The sequence below is a fragment of the Alligator mississippiensis genome, chromosome 13, assembly GCF_030867095.1.
Source record: "Alligator mississippiensis isolate rAllMis1 chromosome 13, rAllMis1, whole genome shotgun sequence".
Classification (NCBI taxonomy): domain Eukaryota; kingdom Metazoa; phylum Chordata; order Crocodylia; family Alligatoridae; genus Alligator; species Alligator mississippiensis.
This window is the reverse complement of record NC_081836.1, coordinates 52,412,622-52,436,815: the sequence shown is the minus strand read 5'-3', so window position 1 is coordinate 52,436,815 and position 24,194 is coordinate 52,412,622. Positions and strand designations below refer to the sequence as shown.

The window sequence follows — 24,194 nt, the reverse complement described above, 5'->3', positions numbered from 1 at the left end:
GATGGGCTGTGTATTTTGCAACCCATCTGTTTGGCAGTCCATTACAATACCACACCCATGAGTGGCTCTCGCTGACGGGCTGTAATGAAATTCGCAGCTAGTTTGGAATATCTTCCTGCTCAGCTTTCAGGCAGGTGTGGAAGAGTCATTCTCTGTTTGCCAAATCCGCTCTTTGCTCAAAAGATCTGGAAAAGCTACTGTTGTGGATTTTACCAGCCTGCAGATTTTCCTTTTTTTCCTACAGAGGTAAGGCATGGTATTCAGTCTAATCATTTCTTAGGATGTCTCCCTGGAATAAACAGCCTTGGCAGCAGTGTAGGCCCCCCGCTGTCAGTTCACACGCTTTGCACACGGAGCGCCTCTGCTGCCTGAATTACATTTTCATGTTTTCAGAGAGGTGAAAAATGAAACATGTTGGAAATTAAATATTCTGTCTTCTTTTCATCCTAGCATGGTGTCATATCTTCTCCCCACAGTCATGACGGCGAGAGTCAAGGAAAGGTGACATTTGGCTGGTGGAGCAGCAAAGGAGCTATGGGATCGGCTGCTTTAAAGGCTCGCTCAGTTTTTACTAATACCAGCTGTTTTCATGTCCCACACTCAAAGTTAAAACTGCCTCTGGAAAGGACTGAGGACAGGGCCCCTAGCTTTTGGCAGCGTATCTGGGTATGTAGTTCAACAGAACGGCGATGCACTCGGGCCTGACAGGTCACTTAGATGAAGCCACAGACAGCCTGAAAATGAAGATGAGATGTCCCAGATGCAGACCACTGCTGTCAAACTTCACACCAACATATAAATCACTAATTCAGTGCTTCACTGGAAAGTTCTTAAGCAAGTTTAAGTCCTCCAAGGCACAATGCCAGTTGGGCCATAAAGGCTGCATCTTGTAATTATTCAGTTCAAAATATATTTATTCCAGCAAAAGCTTTCTGAGAGCAGTTTCTTAACAGGAGCCTGGATGAAGTCAGCACCGAGTCGATGCTTGTAGAACAGTAACCTTTTCACGTGACGTTCCTGGCAGTGGCTTTGACTACAAACTCTCAATGACAACCTATGTCATGGGAATTTTCATCTTCTAGGTCACACAGAAAGTTTATCCGCATTAACTATGGAAAGCCATAGTCTTTCCTCTCCCTTCTCCCCCTCCTCCTTGGCAATATTTGACTTTTGCAGACCTTTAGTCAAAAACCTGTTCACCTCGCTACATCCAAGGTGCAAGATGAAAATGAATGGGGAGAAGGAGTTAAGGTCTGGTGGACGCAGCAAGTTGCTCGAGGCGGCTTAATCAAGAAAAGGGCAGACCAGATGCTAACAGGAATGCCGAATGTCCTTAACTGAGCTAATCCGCACTGGTCCATTTCCTGGAGCAAATCCGTTTAATTTGTTTACTGCTAGTGTAAACGTCACTTGAGAGTGCTTAACTCGAGCATCTCGATCTAGTGAACAGTTTGATTCAACAACAAGGCCTATTAATCTCCCCGGCACCTTGGGGCTCCGCTCTGTTTATACGCTGCATCTGTAGAATACTTTATTTATTCTTTTTCCTCTCCTGGTGGAAGATAAAAGATCTGGCAGGAAGAGAGATTAAACTGAAAACTAATATAAACGAACCCTATTCATCTCCTGGGCACTCTGATTTGTAAAGAAAAGTGGTTTGGGGAGGATTTGCTTGCTCATGGAGCAGTGGATACAGCAAGTTTGCAGAGTATCTTTAAAATTTAAATGGCAATTCTTCTCTTGACAATCAATAAACCAAACACTTTGAAAGCCCGCTCTTCTATCTTAAAACACATACAAAGCCAGAATTGCAAAGGAACTTGTTTCACCATGTAGAAGGGCAATTCAGACATAAAAAAATGTTCCATAAAAATTTCAACACCCACTTCCCTTTTCCCCAGGGATTATTGTCACTCTTCTGCTATAGAAAGCTAGGAGGAGTCACATGGTGACAAAAGACTTGCCAGGTCAAACTATTAAATCAACCTCCATTATACTGAACAGCCAGCACTAATCTCATTTAACTTAAGCTGCCCAGAACATACTTTGAGCGCTGCTTGCTCCCTCTGCCCCTGTAATTGCTGTTGGCTGTAAAATTTTCACTTGTAGTTGTCGGGTCTCCTCCAATGCTCTGGCTATTTTTTAATTATGCTGTTTTTTCCCTCCCTGTGTTAAACTGCTTGAGACTAAGAAAGTGAAGAACAGCTCTATATTTTGCTGTTTCAATTTCTGGTTTCAGGACTTAATTTGTGTATGTCAAAGGATTTCCATTCTGGATGCACTTGTGGCAGGTGATCACTGAGAGGTATTCTAAATCTGCTTCCTATTCTTACCAGGTATCTACTGAGTTGAAAGACCTCCCAACACAAAACTGAAATCCTGTACCTCTCTTCTTTTCAGATACAGGACTATTGCTCAGGTGCCTTTTATTTTAATGAAATGTTTACAAAAAATGTGGGGTCAGGAAGTGCAAGCCCCCGCTATTGTATGCAACCACATCACGTTATCCCGATTGCAGGCTCCATCTTAATTACTTAGCATCTTTGACTCCATTACTCCTTTTGGAAGGTGGTACTCTAACCTCGCTGCCCCGACAGTCAGAAATCTTCTTATAATTTCCATCTTAAATTAATTCATGATCAGTGTCTACTTAAGTCTTCTTGCGCTAACATTGGCTCCTTAGCCTAAATTACTCTCTTTCCTCCTGAACACAACAGGTGTATCCCTGTCCAGCCTTCAGTTTGGTACATTGAACAGGCCAAACTCTCCAAGTTCTTGTACAGCATGGGCTATTGGAAGGTGCTGAGTTTTCTCTTGGCCCCCAAACACACCTCTGTTACAATAATTTCAAACTGTGAACTATTCGAGTGAGGACTGAACCACTCAGTGGGACTCCATTATTCTGACCTGATTTCAGAGAACTGCTTGGTCTAAGACCATTGAAACCAACAGCATCCTTGGAGAACGTCTTATGTGAATACGAGTCGGTTTTCAACAACAGCCATGGAGCCATACATGTTTAAACCTCAATCTTGCAAAGGCTAATGCACAATGCTTAACTGTAATCATCTAATTAATCCCACTGAGTTTAGTCAAACTACTCATGACTTAAAGTTAAGCATGCACATATGCTTTTGTAGGAAGAGGGCTTTAATACAGGCCTCCCTAGCACTTCACCTAGTGAATCTGAGTTATCCCATTAGGTCTCAAGACTCCTGATATCCAAGAACACAGCAGTCGTAACAGCAGCCTTCAGCTGAGCAGTGTTCAGCCGAGCGTTATAATGCACTTGTTACAACAGTTACCAATTAGCAATACGTTTTGATGAGCTCCAGAAACTTTCACACCTTCTCAATCAAGTAAATGGATCTCTTTGAAGATACTGCCACAAAATTCTCACGTGCACCACAACAGCAGCTGAACACAAGCCATTCAGAAATGATGACAGCAATGCATACTGTTTGTATTGCATACTGATGGTCAACAGGGATTCTCATCCTGGTATGTGTATAGAAGTGAATCCTTAATGACTGTATTTCCGTATTTTATCAATCAAAATGCATCATCTTCCCCATCTACTGCATCATGCCAAGTGTATAGACTTCATTATATACTAGAGGTGCACTGATACATCAGTCCGATATTGGATCGGCACCGATATAAAGAAAATTGACTGTATCGGAAATTGGCCTGATGTGGCTGATAATTTGGCCAATAAATGCCTGTGCGTGCATGGAGCTGCAGCGTGGCACACAGGCAGTAAGGAGCACAGCCCGGCAGCTTGGAGAGCTGTGTGCAGTTGGTAAGTCTCTTGTGGTGGAATGGAAGTGGGGAGGAAAGCGGGGGGAGATCAGCACAGCCTGTGGTGAGGAAGGGAGTGGGGCTGGGGCTGGGGCAGGCGCTGCCCAGCTGGGGTGGGGCGGGTGCAGGCGAAGCCGTGGCTCATCTGGGGGCAGCAGGTGGATGGGGTGACTTCTGCTGCTGAGCACACCCCAGGAGGGCATGGGAGGGAGGTGCATACCCCATGGATCTGTGTGCGGCAGGGCAGGGCAGGGCAGGGCAGGGCAGGCTGCAGCTGTGGGCTTGGGCTAGGGCTACACCAGGCTCTTTCCGGGGAGAAAGAGGTGGGCTGCGCTTGGGGTGGGCAGAGGCGGCGCTATAGGGGGGATATGGAAAGATTTGGGGTGGCTGCAGCCCTTCCCATAGCCCCCAACCCAGTGCTGCCACTGCTCACCTCGAGTGCAGCCCACCACTGCCCACCCTGAGCGCAGCCCTGCACAGCCCTGGCCCCAGCCCGCAGCTGCAGCCTGCCCTGCGCAGATGCAGGGGCACCCCCCCCATGCCCTCCTGGGGTGCACACAGCAGCGGGAACTGCCCTGCCCTCCCACCCCACATCCCCCGGATGAGCTGCAGCTCTGTCCTACATCCCATCCTGCTCTAGCTGAGCAGTGCCTACCCCAGCCCCTGCCCCACTCCCTCCTTCACCATGGGGGGAGTTCATCTGGCCCCCCACATCCCTTCCCTCTCCCCCCCCTTCCACCAAAACAGACTTACCAGCTGGATGCTGGTGTATTGGAAATCGGATTAGTATAGGCCAATATGCCTCCTTAAAAATCGGCCATCGGTATTGGCCCCCAAAATCTCTACTGGTGCACCCCTATTATAAACATTAGAAGCCAGACTCTGTTGCACCTATTGGGCACGTAAATGGACCTGAGTACCTAAGGCAGACTCTATTCCCCACTGTTCAAGTCCCTGAAAAATCAGTTAATGCACAAGGTGGGTGGGTAATCTTCCTCCTTGCTGCTTTTCTGTGACTCAGTCTTAAGGGTGGGATGACTGCATTTTACAAAAGTTGATGCACAATGGCGTTTTCAGGCCTGGAGCTGTGTGGAATATAATCGCACCGAGGCACCTAAGTCCACTTTGATGCCTAATTGGTAGATGAGACTCTGGCCCTCCATACATTCGTTCAGCAGAGTCAGGTACATTTCAGGAATTCTTGTGTATGATTTGCTGCTGTTTTTCCCTCAGTTAAAATCAGCTTTTATCTCTCTTTACTAAAGTAATACCAATGGAAAGGAGCTTTAATTTTAATCCATGCCAGGTAGAATGATCCACTTCTTTTCAATGCAGCCAGTAATTAGCGCCTGGAAATCTACACTCGTTATTTTGAGCCTTCTTTGGCTAGCTTTCAATAACAGATACCTTTATTACGTATTCACTGACTGTATGCATTCAAAAATATGTAATGGATGCTAAAGCTATTAGAAACTTATTCGCTCTGCAGCAACCCACAGAAAAATTAAGAAAATAAGGATACATCTTGGCAACTCCAACACTGCAAAACAAACCCCATATATTTAAACTCCTTGCAAAAATCAAAAACAAAGTCTTCTGTGCATCCTTGGCAACCACAAAATAACACGGAGCCTCACCTACTTTTGTCTACATAACAGCAATCTGGGATTAGAATGCTTAACATATTGTACGGCTGCTGACAGTAAAATAACTCCAAACACAAGCAAATGAGCTCATGGAGGGCATATGCAAAATCCTTGACAGTTTCTGTATCTGAAAAGACACCTGTGGCACAAAAGGAATTGGCAGCAAAAACCTGGAAAAAATGTTTTTCTGTGCAAAACAAGAGAGACTCAGATTACAAACATGTATGAGACAAAGCTATGTCAGCAGTGCAAGATCATATGTCAGTATTATTCAGAAACATCACTGAGAAAAACTAGAAGAGACAATGCCCATAGTACCTCAAGTGGGAAATCTGTTGTTATTAACTAAGCCTGAACGATATACTTGTCTGATAAAGATAATTCTCAGAAACAGCATAATCCCTGCCCACCCCCACCCCAGCTGGAGACTGTGAAGCTATGTAAAAATGAATATAAGAAACACAAATCAAACTCATTGCTGACATTGCTTGCAGGCTTGCTGGCGTCTGTGGGACAATGGAAAACAAGCAAGAACTCAGATTTCCCCGTCTCCTATGTACACAAGTGACTGTGTAGCAAGGGGACACGAATGCAAGACAAATAAGGAGAAACTTGAAGACAAAACCTCAAAGCTGGGAGCGGCGGCGAATGTTCCCAGAAGGAAAGACAATTCTCCCGGGGCGAGAGGGTGCTCGGTTCACAGTCACTATGGCTTTTTGTTTGTTTGGCTTCTTGCAAATACACAGCTGAAGTATACACTTCTGTGATTTGTGATAATGAGATTCTCTCAGTGGTAGATTACAGTGCCATCAGCTAAAAATTATTGGATCTATCTCACGGTGTAGGAGAGTTCAGAGGATCCTGTGGTGTTTTGAAGGATCATTTGCATAATTTCTGTGGAGCTATTTCAGATTTTCACCGAGACTTTTATGGATTTTGCAGGGTGAACGATGGCATTTTCCAGCTGATGGTGCCCTTGACACCTCCAGACTGGAATAGCACAACGCATCCCTAGCTGTGGCTACACCTGAGGCTGACAAACTTCAGCTGGTAGAAGTTAAGGCTTCTCATCGTCTTACCAGTACCTCCTGCAGGGATCATATTGCTCCCATACTCCAGAGTGTCCTAAGGGGCCCCTGCCTACATCGGCTAGGAATCAGCCTTCAAGAATCTCCTAATGAGCTACGTCCATGGCAATGGTCCTATGAAGGACCTCAGAGTTTTATTGGGACTGGAGACCTGCACTTTGCCGGGTGGATGTCAAGATCATTATTACAGGACCTTGAAAGCTGAAGATCTTCATGTTCCAGCCTGCAAAGTGAAATCCTTAAAAGTGCTCCCAACATCAAACTCCCCATGTGGCAAAACAGGTTTTATTCATTAAACTGTCACTGTTTAACCCAGAGGCTGGCAACCTAAGGCTTCTGGGCTGAATCCGGCCTGTGGACCTGTTGTGTCTGGCCCATGGAGCTGAGGGACTTTGGTGGCATTCAGTGGCAGGGGCTATGCCCGCCCCATGCCACAGCTGGGCAGTGGAGACAAGTGGCAGTCAGGAGAAGTAGCACTGATGGCGGCAGCCAGGCCCTAGTGCCAGCTCATCTTAGACCTGAGCTGTGTCAATCTGGCCCGCAGCTGAAAAACATAACCAACTGCTGGTTTAACCTATATGCAGGGCTAATTTCCAGAGGGCAGAAAAAGTGTGTGGTTAGATCAGAATTGAAAAGATAACCAATAAACAGGGCAAAGAGGACTCTATGTGCCACACAGTCAAACTCTAACGAGGCACTGGGAGTACAGCCTTGAAACACTGGCTGATTCTTAGCCAATTGGGAATTACTAGGTATTTGATGTATGAGGCTAGAGGCAATTATAGTTTCATAGTAGCTAGGGTCAGGAGGGACCTGAACAGATCATCTAGCCTGACCCCCTGCACAGGCAGGGATGAATGCTGGGTTCACAAGACCCCAGACAGGTGATCATCCAACCTCCTCTTGAATCTGCCCAAGGTAGGGGCGAGGACCATTTCCCTGGGAAGCTGGTTCCAGATTTTGGCCACCCTAACTGTAAAATATTGCCTCCTGATCTCCAACCTAAACCTATTCTCCATCAGCTTATGACCATTGTTCCTCATCACCCCAGGTGGTGCTGGGGAGAAAAGGGCTCTACCTATTTGCTGTTGATCTTCCCTGAGGAGTTTGTAGGCAGTCACCAGGTCCCCCCTCAGCCTCCTCTTGCTGAGGCTGAACAGGTTCAGGTCCCTCAGTCTCTCCTCATAGGGCCTGTCCTGCTGCCCTCTCACCAAGCGGGAGGCCCTCCTCTGAACCCTCTCCAGGCTGGCCACATCCCTTTTGAAGTGCGGTGCCCAGTACTGGACGCAGTACTCCAACTATGGCCTGACCAAAGTCGCACAGAGGGGGAGTATCGCCTCTCTGGACCAGTTTGAGATGCACCTTTGGATGCATGACAGGTATGGCTGCCCTTGCTGGCTGCGGTCTGGCATTGGCGGCTCATGTTCATCTTGAAGTCAATAATGACTCCAAGATCCCGTTCCACCTCTGTGCTTTCAAGAAGGGAACTCCCCAGCCTGTATTCCTTCTCCCAAGGTGCAGCACCCTGCATTTGTCTACGTTGAACCCCATCCTATTCTCATCTGTCCACTTTTGTAGTCTGTCTAAATCTAGTTGCACCTCTCTCTCCCTTCAAGTGTGCCCACCTCGCCCCACATCTTAGTGTCATCAGCAAACTTGGACAGCGTGCTTTCCACCCCCTCGTCCAAGTCGCTGATGAAGATGTTAAACAGTGCGGGCCCGAGGACCGCACCCTAGGGGACCCCACTGCTCACATCTCGCCAGGTTGAGTACAACCCATCCACCACTACTCTCTGGGTGCACCCCATCAGCCAATATTTACCCATCCAACTGTGCAGGCATCAATGCCACAGTTGCTTAATTTATTGATGAGGATGGGGTGACAGACAGTGTCAAAGGTCGCCTTAAAAGTCTAGAAAGACTGTCCATGGCGACACCATCATCCAACGATTTAGTTACTTGGTCATAAAAGGCAATCAGGTTGGTCTGGCAGAACCTGCCATTTAAAACCCATGCTGGTTGCCCCTGAGCATGATCTCCCCTGCAGCCCCCCACAGATGTGCTCCTTGATGATTTTCTCTAAGATCTTCCCGAGCACCGAGGTGAGGCTTACAGGTCTATAGTTACTTAGGTCCTCCTTTCTCCCTTTCTTGAAAATTGGGACCACATTAGCCAAATTATAATTTATGGCCACAAACCTCACTAACCTACTTAAAGGAAGGGTATTAAATAACAGCCAAGGGAAAGTACAGGGTAATACATGAATCCTCATGAATATGAATGCACATGTGGTAGGAGTCTCGAAGGCTGAGCGCACATGTTATCCTTACCAACGCACGCTCAGCTGTTTTGGTGCACCATTAAAATAACGATTGATATTATCCAAGTGTCTGGAAGCGCTCGCTGAGTTGTGTCTCCATTATACTAGGAGTGTTTTTAATAGATTGACAAGATAGGCAAACAGAGGAAGAAATAAGTGATGTCTGTCTCCATTTTACAGGTGGGAACTGAGGCACTGAAGACATTGAAGTCACGGACCATTTCACTGGCAGAGTTGGGATGTGCAGAAACCGCCAGACCATGCCTCTTTCTTTCCTAACTTTTGCAGTGTGATGTTAATCGAGACTAAAACCCAGCTGCTCCTATACCCGGTCTCTCTCAGAATCGGAAAGTGGCAGTAGGATTTCGTCGACGGTTCTGGTAAAAGCTAAGCCTGGCATGAAGGTTGAACGATTAAGAACACAAGAGTAGGACTGTGTCATGGCTCTACTCACTGTTCTCAGACAGCTCCACCATGTAGTAGAGAACAGGGCTGTTTCCATCAAAGGGACGCACCCAGGAAAGCATCACGCTGCGGCTGTACGAGGCATTCAGCGTGGCCACAAGGTTCTGAGGAGGATGAGGGAGCTCGCTGAAAAAAAAAAAAGAGAGAAAGAAAAACCCCACAAAAAATTAATCTACTCCTTACCCAGCCAAAAGCTAACAGGAGGTTAGACATTCATATGTCATCAGACTTGTAGAATGATAGATGTAAATGTACCAGAAGCCACTATAAAAAAAAAAATAACAGAGATCTCCAAATTATTCCCAACTTTGTCTTCTTTCTAAAATATAATTTATGCAGAGTCCTGAGGCTGACACGGTAACAGCTAATGGAACTGTTACTTAACGTGGAAAAATGCCAATTTTCAAACCGCATTTTTTTAATTGAGACAACTTGGTCAGTAATTCTTTTTTACAACAATGTCATAATAACGGAACAACGGTAAAACATATAAACAATATACCACATGGGAGATATGATTTAACACAGAATTTTTCATACTCAGGCAAGCAGAAGACACCGACACTATCCATATAGAGTTACTAATCAAAATTACCATATGTATTCTTACGCTACAGAACAGCTTGATTTACTAGAGGATGCAAGCTTATCCTGTCATGGGTAGAATCTTTTCCTCATATAATAAGGATTTTTTGGGAGCACCCACGCAGAAAATGTAGAGAAAATGCCTGCAGAAAACCCCATGGAAAAGCTAAATGAAATGTTAAAAAAACAAACAAAACAGCAGCGCAATTAAAAAGTGTAATTTCTAAAAATAAATGCGATTTATGGAAAAATACTTCATTTGGATTCATTGGCTGAAATTGATGGAGGCTGCACAGCAGAGTGAGGAAATGAAATTGTGCTGCATTCATTAAATGCTCGTCTGAAAGACCTACAAAAACAGTAGGAGTCCTCTAGCCAGTAGCTGTGCGAAGCTTCAGGTGGCGATTCGATCTGGAGGACATTCGGCCTGATTTGGTGGCCAAATCTCCAAATCCGAATCGAACCAGGGGACCGATAAAAAGGTCCGAATTGATTCGAAGCTCTCCGAATCTTTGGAAAAGATTCGGAGAGCTTCGATGATTTGGACAGTCCCTGGTGGCTGCAGCAGGGAGCTGCAGCTGGACACGGAGATGGTAAGTAGGGGGCAGGGGAGGGGACCATGGGGCCAGGCCCCATTCCCTCCCTGCTCCCCCAACCCTCCCCGACCCCTGCTCTCTCCCCCCCCCACCACCCCGGTGGCTGCCCTGTCCGCCCCAGCTCCTGGTGCTTTAAAAAAAACCCCCACTCACCAAGTGCTGCTGGGCAAGGGGTGATCGCACAGGCCTACTAGCTATTATACCAAAATCTGAGATCCACACCTTGTCCTCTCATGAGGGCCAAGATCTTTGAATCAGCAAAGGGGAGACCAAAAGGATCCTGGCTCTCACCCATCTGATTTCTTTCCTCCCACCCCCATCACAGCACACTGCAAATTTTTCTCCAGCCTCCATTACTGCTGACCTGCACTGGTCGGAGCAAAACGCCGTAATTGTACTTGACATTCTTTAATTAAAAAATGCACTCATTTCTTGTTGTAATTTATTAAGCTGCTGATTGCTTACAGCTATCTCAAAACCACAACTAACTCCTTAGCGGGCGCCCACAAACACAAGGACAATTCCAAGGCAGCTTCTGGCTTCAAAGCAGGGGGGTGAAAAGCATGCCCTGACTTTTAGGCTTCTTCAGGGAAGGAGAAGGTCATGAACAGATATACATTATCGCATCTGTTGTGAATGCTGTGAATGCCCGTACGTGTGTTCACATTTACGAGGGCCTACTTGCTACGGTGCTAATCAAAAGATGGTGTTACAAGAACCAAGCAGGAAAGGTAAGATGATGACACAGAAAAAAAGCAAAAGGAAAACTTCATAGAGGAACAGTCCCTGTCCGGCTCTACCCAAGCTAGAACTGTTTATTCTTCCCAAGACTAAGCCTAGGGTCAAAGGAGGAGACACATGTCATTAAAGGTCCCTAGACCTAGAATAACGAATGAGCTTAAGTGAGCACAGAGTCAGCCAAGGAGTGTCAGTGAGTGCTAAGAGCACTGCAGGGAGCTACCCTGGCTGACCAAATGTCAGGGGCTGAAGCAAACAGGATGCATCTTGCTCCCTAAGAGGATGGAGACACCAAAGCCAAGGTACGGGCACTTAACAGGCCAGGGGGTTGGACTCGATGATCTACTAAGGTCCCCTTTGACCCTAAACATCTATGAAATCTATGAAACAGGCCTGAGGAGGATACCAAGTGTATCCGACTAATAAACGTGGAGGTCTCTGTTGGCCCAAATCCATTTCTCAGCGTGGTGAACCTTTCCACAAATAAATGAAACAGTTCAAAGAAGCAGCTTCTGTTTCACTACATGTTGCTACCACGCAGAGGTCCCTAGGGGAATCTCTTCCAGGTGCCATTCCCCCTGGCATCATAGTGAGCAAAGGGCTGGGGGAGGGAAGAAGGAAGGAGAGTATAATGTGGAAACTCAGTTAGAAAGTGGTTGCAGCATGGGATCCCACGCCAAGGAGAAACGGTTGCACAGAACTGCTGCTTGAAAGAGGTGCACTCAAGGGACTCAAAAACAGTTCAAGAAGGACAAGGTTAGCCAAAGACAGTGACAGCGGGTTTATTTAATTTTGATTTAAGCATCAAGGCACAGTAAAAGTCCTATCATATTCTTTCTCATTTCTCCATACTGGGAGTCCCCTGTGGTTCAGCGGTGGAATCCTTGTCTACCACCTAGGAGACCTGGGTTCACTTCCCAGATACTTATACAACTAAAGCTGTGGAGGCACCAAACATCTGGACTCAGTCTATCTCAGTGGACTAAAGGGAGGATGGAAAGTCTGGGCAGCCTCCATTCCTCCAAAAACTCCTACCCAGGCATATGCATCGACAGTCTGGGTGGCCCTCATGCATACACCGCGATCCAGGAGGATTGACAGTTGCCACCTCTCCACACTGACTTGTTTGGAAAACACATTTGTGATCCAGCTGGCAGAGGAAACTGCTGAAGAGAAAAGAATGAAAAGTCTTGCCACACTACTCTGAGCCATCCCAGGCAGCACTTCATTTACTGTGAGCCCCTGTGGGAAATGGTGCAAAGGTAAGGTTCAGCCCCAACCTCTTCCAGAAGAAGACATTTGTGCAGGGGATCACGTAGGAGGAACAGCTAAGAGGGAGCTTACAGCAATCCCATCCACAAATAACTAGAATAAACAAGTACCTGAATGTATTAAGGTATTCACTGGTTAATCCTATTCTCTTGTAAATTTAGAGGGCTGCATTTAAGTTGCATTGGGGAGGTAGGAAGCTATTCTATTAGGGGGAAAATTCACAGGGTGGCATTTTTTCCTTTAGGGTATACATGTTGAAAGATTTGATGCAGGAGAAAACACATCCCTTTCCACTCTCAGTTCCCCGCTGAGAGTTGTCCAAGGATCTTAAAATGGCTTTCTGATAGACAAAAAGGAGGATGTCAAGCTTGTCTAGACTCATTAAGGAAGCAGTCAGGAGACTGGGCTGGGGTACTGATGGGCGAGTTAAACATTCCTTTAAGTATAAACTAAGGTTAAACGTATGCTTTTGCTTAGGATTTGGTTAAAGTTGATTATTTCATCAGGGTCACACCAAATGGCAAGGCTAATATGCCAGACAATCAGGCAGCATCAAGGAAAAGGGAGGTGCTTTCTATTCACAGAGAGTGCGAATAGTGTGAATTGTAACAATCATGCAGTACACCTACCACCACTAATACAATTTTCTTTAATCTCAGGTGTCTACACTGTCTAGGAGCAGATGGTGCTTACAGACTTAAGCCCCTGGAGGTAGACAGAGCAAGTATGTAAGAAACACCTGACCAGAAATGAATATTTAAAATTAAAAAGAAACTGGAGTGGGGAAGTGTATGACTCTCTTTGTAATGCACAGAAGCTGAGGTTAACTAATATTAATCCCCACTTTAACAAACACTTATACTCTGTACACTGGAGACAGAGACAGACAAGAACGGGGGAGCTTCGGGAGATGATAAATGAGTCCCCACATGACGATCATGAATATTCATGCTCCCCCAAAAGAATGTGCTCCTTTATTGTTTAAGAGAAATTACTTTTTGCCTGGCAGGAAGTCATTTGCTTGCGTGGTAATTTTAATTGTGTTTCAGATTGAGAAGAAATTCTAAGTAAGATTGTTCAGCCTCTGACACACCAAGGAAGTGAATGGGACTTGGGACAGTGATATATGGGGCACTGAATATCCCATGTACAGTTGTCATCAGTCTAACTCATGAACTCGGTTTTTTTCCTCCACCCAACCAAGCCACTAACAGGGATGTTTTACGTTTTCATATCAGACTATGATCCTTTCATGCTAGGAATCAAGCAAGGTCAGTTTTGTCTATAATTTCTACTAGTTTCTGTCCATGATGATCCCAATGGTCTGTGGACTTATTTGAATCTGCCGTTGAGCACACAAGTCTGGGGTCAATGCCATAGCCACGAAGGTCAGCTGAGGGGACTCTGGCAAAGCAAGGATTCAAGCAAGAAAAGGAACACGCAGCCACGGGGATAAGGTTGGAAAATAATGTTAGCAATTTTGCAGATGATATATGTTAGAAACGAATGCCCTAATGTTTTGAGTCAGCTCATAACTGCCAGAGGGAACCTGAAAAAATTACTCAACAAACACATAGAGTGTCTTATAAAATTAGCTAAAAACAAACTATTTGCGCGAGGAAAAAAAAAAAAGCTCGACATGTTTTGGAGAGATTTCTGAGAAAACTGGTCCAACAGCAGGTAATTAGAAAGCCTGTGACTGAAGAGGGGATTACTAAGAACGCGAGAGAGATTAAACAAGTCATCTTGTCAATTTATAAAAAGCTTTGCTCCAAACTCACAAATGGCTTCCCAAATCAGGTCCGCCATACAAGTTTAACTCTGGCGCAGATGGCTCAGCTGATAGACCTGATAACTTGCGAGGAAGTCAAGACAGGAAGTTTAACAGATCACTCAGCCTTGATTGGTTTGTCATCAGTGTTTATAATGGCTTAAATTAAGAAGCCCGTCTTCTGTTGCTCAGGACTTTACAGTTTGTCTTATACTAGGATCCTCCCCAAACTCCTAATACAGAAATGACTTTAATATGATCTATATCATGGTATTGGCAAGCGACTGTGCTTCCTTGCCTGGGCGTATGAAAGGGGAACCGAGGAATTAAAAGTTTGGCCCGAGTTTAGAAGCCAGACCCATTCATTTCTGATCCCATTCCAGGAGCTCAAATACAAAGATGGAGAGGATTTGGATCTTATTCTTTCATCCTGGTCTTTCTGGCTTAGGTAATAGCTCAACAGAGAGAATCTCTTTAGAGAAGCAGAGGTAGTATGCTTTCTGCCGAATATTTTTCCTCCATTGTCTCGTGTAAGATCAGCACAAGGAATGGACCGAGTAAAGGACTATCAAAATAGCAAAGGATAGGCGGGGGGGGGGGGGGGGGGGGGGGGGGGATGTGGAATTCATGGGACAATGGCTTTGAAACTGGATACTATTTTGAGGATTGTTACTGTACATTGCTCTGAACTGTCATTGATCTGGTGATAGAAGGCATTGAAGGGGAGAGGGAAAATCAGAGGCATTAGCAATTTTGACTATCTTAAAAAAAAAGAACAGATACCACATTTCCCCCATAAATGAGTGACAAAGAAACTACCGTCATGCTATTTGCATTCTGTTTGGTGATCTCTCGCTGTAAGTGAGTAAATCACCTTCCTTGATTTCCAGGGTTGGGCAAGAACAGTGGAAGAGTCTGTTAGACTGGACAGCAAGTTCAACGGGAGGCCATGTATAAATGTCCTGCCCTTATGGTATGCTGTATTGTAATGCTTTGTACTTCTGTCCCTCCTCGGCTTTTCACAGGCTAAGTGGTAACTTACTTTGTAGCAGGGAGAGATCAAAAGATCTTGCCTTAAGTTCTGAAAGGAGCACAGGGATCTAGGTAAGGTTTGTTTTTGCCAGCAGGGTAGGGTATTACCAGGCTTCGCAGTCACCTACCTTCATTCATTCAACAAAGAAATATTCCTCATCATGGTCTGTGGTTGGGTGCAAGATATGTGGCTACAGGATGTGTCAGGCTTGGATGTTGCTTATACTGCATATTTTAAAGGTATCGAGGCCCCTCAGGATACTTTTGAGTTGGAATCAGCAAAGCTTCTTATCTGGAGAGAGATACAACCTGATCTCCCAAGTTCATTGAGCTATGGGAATAGGGGACTTTTCTTCTGTGCATATTTTCCTATTGTATGGTATGTGCAGGACTATAAAGATAAGATGAATGAAGCTGGCAGGCTCTATTATTTGCAATTATTTTCAGGATCAGAAATTACGACTTTGGATGCAATAGAAGCAGAAGCTCAGCATCCAAGATCTGCAAATGTTTTTTATATTTGCAGCTGAGCAGCTTTGCTAGCAAAAAAATAAATCAACAAAATTAAAAGCTCATTTCATAAGAAAATGCAACATGGCTGGAGAATGTTTTACCAAATAAAAAAAAAATAGAGCAATACAGATGAAGAATATTGTACATTTCCAAGGGAGGAAAATGAATGACTGGGGAATATCTTACCTGGCAATGCCCAAGTACCAGCACTACAGAATAGGTGGGTGATGTGTCCCCTGGCTCCCCTTTAGTGAGTTCCTTGTTACAGACCTTCCCTTTTCACATCCCTTCACTTCTGTTAGGGATTGTCAGGGAAGATCGCCTCTGCTGTTTGCACCAACGAATATTATTTACTGCTTCTAGCATGGCAGGGGCCTGATGTGTTGGGCACAGTGTGCCCAACTGTGGGGACTATTTCAACTGGTTAGGATCAGTAGTTGCTCCTCATCACAGTCCTACTTTCCATTTCCCTTAAACACTTTAGAGGGAAAACAGGGAAGGAATCTTGGAGACCGGCATTTTTTAAGATTGGAGAAGATAATACTGAGGATAGAGCCGGATAAGGAGGGATTTGGCGCCGTCACCATTTCTCTTCTACCAAGACAATGAGCTGATCCTGTGCCCTGGTTTGTGGGTCACTTATTGACAGATGCCAAGAGACACTCACCAGCCATCCCAACCACATCGTACCAAGGTAAGGAAATCCAGTGACTGCTAAGAAGGAAAAACAAAAAACCCCCCCAACCCCATACTAAAGTCCTTTACCAGAACCTGGGTTTTTTTCCCTGATTAAAGCAGGAAAAAAAATCTGTGCTTTGAACATAGCAAAGCAGAATCATTTCATTGAGCAGGTCCCTACATAACCATCATCTCGATCATTGTGATTGAAAGAGAGGCCACAAATTGCCACATAGCCCACTCATGATAAGAGACAGCCCCTGCCCAAAGGATGTTCTGTTCTAGCTAGGCAAGATAAGCAAGGAAAAAGAAGTTTAATATCCCCATTTTACAGATGAGAGGCCCAATCCTCTGAGACACTAGATAACCTGGGGTCATCCACAATGTCAGGCTTTGACCTGACGATGTTTAATGGGAATTCAGTGCCTAACTGTCCTCTGTGCCTTTGAAAATCCCTGGCTAAATTCCCAGAGACAGAAGAAGGTATAGGGGTACGGGGGGTAGAAGAAGGGGGTAAATCAAGTAAGCTTGGCAGACATACAAAGTTACTCAAGGTATGCCAGTATCTGATGGTAAACTGCTCACGTCCATAATTGATTGCAAGCCCTTCTCTGAACATTTGGCTGTCATTGCTGCTACTCAAGGCACTGGAGTGTGCATACTCATGAACAGGAAAAAAACACCCAGTGCTTGTTAATGCTCCTTGCATGAGAGTTATTTGGGAGAACAGGGAATTGTATAGATCTGTCACTCAGAACAGCTAGAATTTAATTTAAGCTTTACTCCAACTATTTCCTTTCAATGGATTTTCTTCTTCATTTAACTTCTGTTGTATCATGTACGTCTATATATTTCCTATATTTGTGCTACTGAGTCAAATAATAATGACACAACCTGCAGAGGATTGCAATGGGTTTTGGCACTCTTGCAGCACTTGCACCTCTACAGATAAAATGGTATAACTGAGCGACTCTAGGGACTCCTCTAAAGCCACTGCTACATGTTACAGATATTACACAATGAATTGGCTAATTGTGCGATACATTTAGACCAGCCGCATGTGCACAGTAATCATTACGCAATAAAAATGACTACCCAGCTATAAAAAGCGACAAGCAGCTATAGACTTAGTGCTTGAAAATGTGTAACAACTCTATGGCTGGTTTCTATCCAGCCTTAATTTGAATGTGTAGCAGGGCCCTAAAGGACTTGGTCAGAGGCAGTCCCTGGATTCTTGTGGCAGACCACGGGCTTTCAGTAAGAGAATATCCCTTTGGACTGACACACAACCGAAGGCCAACCTCAACATCCATTTTGCCTGAGGATGCAGAAGTCCCCAGCATAAGCAGGGTGTAAGGGCAAGGCAGTGCCAGGACACTTGAGATGAGTCTCTCCCAGACAACTTTCGGTGAAAGGACTTTCCTTGGGGGATAAAGCATCTCTCACCCGCAGGACTCTCAAGAGTGAGAGATGACTTCAGCAGTAGCACAAAGTGCTCCCTTTTGCTGCACAGACGTTACAAGTACTGTGTCAGCCCCAAGAGTGTGACACAAGTCACAGGCAAGGACCTGGACTATGCCAGCTACCGCGTCACTGAAACACTACCAGAACACAAACACGATGCACATCCATGTCAACTCATGGGAGACCATTGCTCAGGACCGCCCCACACAGAGGAAGAGTCTGCTGCAGGGATCTCAGCACTTCAAAACCTCACGGCAACAACAGGAGCTGGAAAAGCAGGAGCGGCAGAAACAGCGTGTTGTGGACCAAATTAAAAAATCCAGCGCCACCTCCACCCCCCATTGGAAACACATGTTCGAGCTGCCCTAGAGTCTGTCGATCCCAGATAGGCTTCATCACTCACCTTCGGACACACAGATAAGACAATTATTTTAAAAATCACCCTCGACTGCGAGGGATTGCCGAAGAAAGAAGACCAAAACGCACAGGTCACACACATTTTTAGCTCGCCTTCAAGGACTGGGTTATAGAGTTGTGTGCAGGTTTTGCTCTCCAATTTCCTGACCGCCTCTCAAAAATAAATAAGGAGCAAGCCCACAAGAAAGGAAAGTGTGTACAGTTATGCGGAGGCAATTTGGAAGTGTCTTCCCACTCTTGGATCCTAACCCGCAGCAAAATGCACTCCAGGAGGAGAGCTGAGGAGCGCTTAATTAGAGAAAGAATGTATAACCGCTCTCTCAAAACGGGCATCTGATCTACTCTTGGCACTGTCAGAGAAATGCTGTGGAAACCTGAGCTCCACGCAGCAAATCTCTGCGGCAAACACGTTACACTGCCAGGCAACAGAAGTTGCCATAGGCATCTTCTCTAAGAGAAAAAGCTCAGGCACAACCAGCAGAAACAGATACAGTTGTAGTCACATTAAAGTGTGCAATATCCCTGAGAAAAATGACTACCTACAAACATTACCTTCATATGCATTTGATCTGCTTCATGCATGGAGCGGTCATAGTTGCTGGCATTAGTGACACAAATAAAATCGGACTGCATTTCACTCCTACACAGCGAGACCAACAGAAAACACCGGCGCTCACGACAACGCCGCGTTTACAGTCCCTTTTCCGAAGAGACTTGCGCTCGACACATCTTTTCGTGATGTTTAAAAATCGAGACAGGCACAAAAATGAGGCCAACTTTCTAATAATTTAGAATGCAAAGAAAACAGAAAGAAAAAAAATCCGTTAGAGACCAGACGTACGGGCATTTGTCGAATGGAGTAAAAAATGTTAAAAGCAAGGGCGGAGAGGCAGAATGCGTTCTTACAAACTTGGCAATGAAGACAAGCAATTAGTACTGCTGTTGGTTAAATTTAGCACGTGTACCACGTCCAGGCATAGCAGCCCCTAGTGTGGGCTGACTTGCACCATGTTGAAGTCCAGGTCATTTATCATGCAAACTCAAAATGAATGATCTCATGATAATATCATTAGCAGGAAAAATTTGCTTTAATTGCCCTCAAGTTCTAAAAAAAAGGCACAAACATTATGAATCAGCTTTAAAAGCAAACAGAAGGTGCCATCAAAAGCCCCAGAGCTCAAATAACTCACATCACTTCTAGACGAGCCCTTCTGGAATCGTTTCCTCCAAATGAAATGACCTCGCATGTGTAGTCGCCGATGTCTCCTGACCACGTCTGGCTAATGAGGAGGCTTCCGTCTTCCTCTACTGTAATTCGGGAACTGCTAGATGGATTTATTGCCACACTATCCTTCTTCCACATGTGCCTGGGTGTCATAAAGTTTCAAAATGTTAATAAATATCAACATAACAAATATAAATACGTTGCGAATGATTTTGACTGCATCGGTGGGTAAGGTCATATAGCAACGCAGTGCTAAATTGACAGACCACTGCAGTTACCCCAAGATGAGTAAAACTTTTAACTCTTCCAAGCCTTGATCTTAGACCAGCGATCAGAAAGGAAATGCCTTTCTGCGGTACTGTGGTGCAACGAATTTCACAGCTAACATCTGCTCTAGCCTCATCTAACGGGGTTTTATCTTAGGCTGGTTCATTTAATCGTCTCTGTTTAATGCTTCTGGTGGGGAACTTGGGAGCCAAAACTCAAGCTTTGTCAAACCCTATCCCTTTTGCCTATGAAAGGTACTATTTCGGGACTCGGTGTCAAACAGGTAAGCTTAAAACTGGGATATTTTAAGCTGTAAACTGAGATACTGTGTTTGGGGGAGGGGTCGCTTTACAGGTTATTTTTATATTCTGTTAGCTCGCTCTTACTTTGTTTCTCCTGTTTGGCTTTCTTATTCACTTCTTTTATAAGTTATTTTTCTCTGCTTTGTAAAATGCCCTGAGCCTTTAGCAGAAAGAGTAGCATAAAATAAAAAAAATAAAAAAATCCAATCTCTTATAGACATAGATGCAAGTAAAGCTAAGTGACAGAAATGTTTGTCAAGACTGAATGCAGAAAGGTCCATGGAAAGGCATAGCCATATGAATTATTTTTCCAAGTTGTGGAACAATATTTCAGGATCACCCAACCCTGAAGTTTACATTATTTGTTTTTAGGGGCCTCATTCTTGGACAGGGCCAAAAATCCCCAAGAATAATTCAGAATGTGTCACCACCAGACTTACCAATGCCCTGAAAAGCCACCACCTTCTCAGGGTGACAGCTATCTAAATAATTCCTCCTTTTTTCCAGTCTCCAGACTCTACTTCTACTCCAGATTCTACTGTACTAAAAAAAGGGAAGAAATGTAGCTCGAGACCCCTCTGTTGGGTGTAGGACATTGGAGGATCACATTTACATTGTACTGATCCTTCCTGAACAGACTGCATCAGGAATATCTCCAAACTGCTGGCACCCTGGCAGAAAATATACCTGCACTCACAAATACAAGTGACCAAGTGTTTGTACATCATGGTTTTGTATAATTTCTCCTTTGTGCGTGTCTATGTTCTGTCTCCAAAGTCCCCTTCTAATATTTTCCAAGCCAATACCCAGACAGATAAGGCAATGCTTTTCTTTCATTCAAGCCTCCTTTAAACTGTGCACCGGTTAATACTATAATGTGGTTTAACGCGATAGGGTTCCTTTAAATCTTGTGCGCAGATGTTATTCCTTCAGCATCAAGTTGTTCTTTTCTTTCCACAGCCAGAACAGAATTTATCCCTCGGTTACTGAAGTGTTTCAGAGTATGCAGGCATCCTCTCCCATGGATTTGCAGGAGCCCCAACGTAAACACGTCTGAAATTCTATTCGATCTCTTTGGATTTTTACTCTCATTAAGTATCAGCTTCTGACAAGTCGGTTTTATTGATAGTGTATTAACCTTGACAGTAAAATCATGGAAGGCTGTATTGAAGTCATGAAGTGGAACGTAGCTCATTGTAAATAATACATAAGGCTGAAGTGGAAGATGGGTTTTATGTGATTAATGATGTAGTCTACAGCCTTACGAGGCAGTAATCAGGGGTCTGGTGCTGAAATCTGGGGTCCTCAAACTTCTCACCTAATGACATTCTGCTAGTTTGTAAAATTAACTTGAGATAAACCGCACAAACGATAAATGACACCACGCGCACCTGATTGAAATTCTAGGGTCATGAGTTGCTTCACACTGCAGAGTGGCTGTGGTTCCCTTGATAACGGTGCTGTCTTCGGGAGGGTGAACAATAAAGGTGCGATCTGAAAAGGAACACAGGCCATCAGGCAGGTAAAATTACAGACTTTCAACTTGACTTGGGCATTCGCTCCTGGACAGCAAGAAACCGGTCATTTATCATTCAGGGGAAGACGCTTTCACTTTGGTAATGGGAGTGACCAAGTCTGAAGCTCTCTGCATGGCACATGGTGCAGTGCCTACTGATTAAGTAAAAAAGGCAGAACAGTATTCCTTATATCTTTCCCAGAGTTGCCCCCACCCAACCCCTCCTCGCTGAATCTAATTCAAGTGTGTGATGTAGAGAGGTTTAAGAAGCAGCAAAGGGAACCTCTAAGAGCAGATGTTAGTTATTTGATCTGGGCAAGGCTTTGAATACAAAGAATACTAAAGGGGTACTCAATATTATTCATCGCTGTCTTTGCAGCACCTGGTTACTGGTAACCTCAAAGTCATAAAGCACTAAGTACAACTATGGTGCTCTCCCTTAATTAAGACGCTACTTTATTGAGGAATCCCGTCATGCAGTTTGAGGGAAAGGGAAAAAAAATACTCTAAAAAGTTTGTGGAAAAAGCATAGGGTGCTATTTTCTCCTTCATCTCGTCAAAACCATGCAAGGAGAATGAAAGAGGTGTTGCTTCAGGAGTGTGAGTTTTCCACGTAGGGAGGAGATGTTTACCCACTTGTTGCAAAAATATCTTGATTCAAGTACCTCCTGGGACCCAAAACACAGTAATTGCCTGAAACTATAGCAACCAAATCAAATGTGAAAGATCTCTATTATATTGAGAATGGAGGCAGCGGCATCGGATAGTATCAGCCAAACCAGGTAGCCAAGCAGCGTGAGTGTGGAAGAAGGGTGGATAATGGGAATCAGTCCCAAACCCCTACAGAAATGATAACCTATAACAACTGAGATAAATCTTATATGCACAAGAAGAAACTGTCAACTGACTGAGATGAGAACATGAAGAGAGAGAACTATTAGACATAAAACATAATGCTAACTAGACAGCATTATTTCTGCAGTGCCTCCGCATGCTCGTTAGCTCTATCACGTTCTCCTTGCTCCGCGAGCAGCGTACGGACGGTAATACTAAAAAAATTGCAAGAGGGCAAAATGAATCAAAGGATTTATAATGGAGGCCCTCCGTGCTCCGTTCACACATCCAGATACCAACCGGCTTACGACACACTAAAAATATGTATATGGTGTGTGTCAGAAAGATATAAATACGAGACCCATATGACAACTGTATCTTACATTTACTGCCAGTATATTCCACGAACACCCTCAAGATCGTACGGTAGAAGGTTTCTGGTGTAACTTTACTCTTTGAGAGATGAATAGATGTCAAATGTACACCATGCACCAGCAGGATAATCAGTCCCTAGGCTGCACTTCAAAGGCAGGAGAGGAAAGAGGGCCATATACTTTTTGTAAAAGGATTTTTATTTCAGCTCAGTAATATTTTTGTTCTCCTGTTAACTGTGGCAACATATTAACCCTTCCCTCCTTAGCATCTAGCTTGAAGTACCCGCACTGGACTTGATCTCATCTCCTCTGCACAGTATCAAGTCACTCAAGTGAAGTCAATGCGCCAGATTTTCCTGATAAAGGATTCAGTGCAAAAAAGTGTTGCATGGTGAAACACAAGCCTGTTCCAGGGCCAGGCCCATCTGAGTCGAAAGATCAAGCAGCTGAAGCATGATGTATTTTGCACTGGCTGGAGGGTCACCGTACCAGCAAGGGACCCCCAAGGTGCCAAGAAGCTCTTGAGCCCGGCCCTTTTTTCAGCAGCCATGTCCTGTGGCAGCAGCTGGATCTGGCAGCTGCAGAGCTGCTCAACGCTATCTAAGCATTAGGACCAGGGACGTTACACCAGCATAAAAGCTGGGTAAGTGAAGTCACAATCAGACTTGCTCTAATTTATTATTTCATTTCAGTTTCTCTCAGACAAGCATCCTGGATGCTTCTGTCCAAATATAGAAAATGTATATGCATCTCTTTGCAAAAAAGAATAATTTTGATAGATTCCTTTAAATAGATGCATTATTCCTATTCAATTATACCCTTTTTTGTCCTATTAGCTAGAAATGCATAATTGATTACGAAAATTTCCTGAGCACCCACCAAAAAAATGATTAATATTTGATTAAAGCTAAATTTAAAACAAAGCCTTATCCTTACTCCAGACAGTCAGCGTTGCAAAAGCACTCAGCGCTCCCTCCGAGTTGACTGCATAGCAAGTATAGTTGCCAGCATCCTGAAGGAAGACAGGAGTAATCTGCAGCCCACCAGATTCGAGGAGAATGAACCTGGGAATCTGCACCGAGCCACTGGCTAAGATCTGGTTCCCTGAAACACAGGAGGAGGAGGAGGGAACAGCAGGACTCTTGTTATTTGCACTGCATGAATAAAACGATAACGTTCTGATTCTTCCAAAAGACAATTACAGATGAAGGAACAAAGCCCCGCACACAATGCACATGCATATCCACAGCCATCTCTTCTTTCACCGAGCCAGCGAAATCAAGATATGTA

The 24,194-nt window shown here is 44.6% G+C and overlaps 1 protein-coding gene across 3 annotated transcripts in view; it reads right to left on the bottom strand.

The window, feature by feature from the left end:
• Positions 1-24,194, bottom strand: part of SDK1 (sidekick cell adhesion molecule 1) — a 683,598-nt gene that overhangs the window by 154,289 nt on the left and 505,115 nt on the right. For all 3 annotated transcript variants that reach the window (XM_019494663.2, XM_014610818.3, XM_019494664.2), the window contains exons 11-14: positions 23,841-24,008; positions 21,572-21,674; positions 19,577-19,753; positions 9,310-9,446 (exon numbers count right to left, since the gene is read on the bottom strand). In XM_019494663.2, the coding sequence (XP_019350208.2) occupies positions 9,310-9,446; positions 19,577-19,753; positions 21,572-21,674; positions 23,841-24,008 (585 nt within the window). The remainder of the gene's footprint in view (positions 1-9,309; positions 9,447-19,576; positions 19,754-21,571; positions 21,675-23,840; positions 24,009-24,194) is intronic.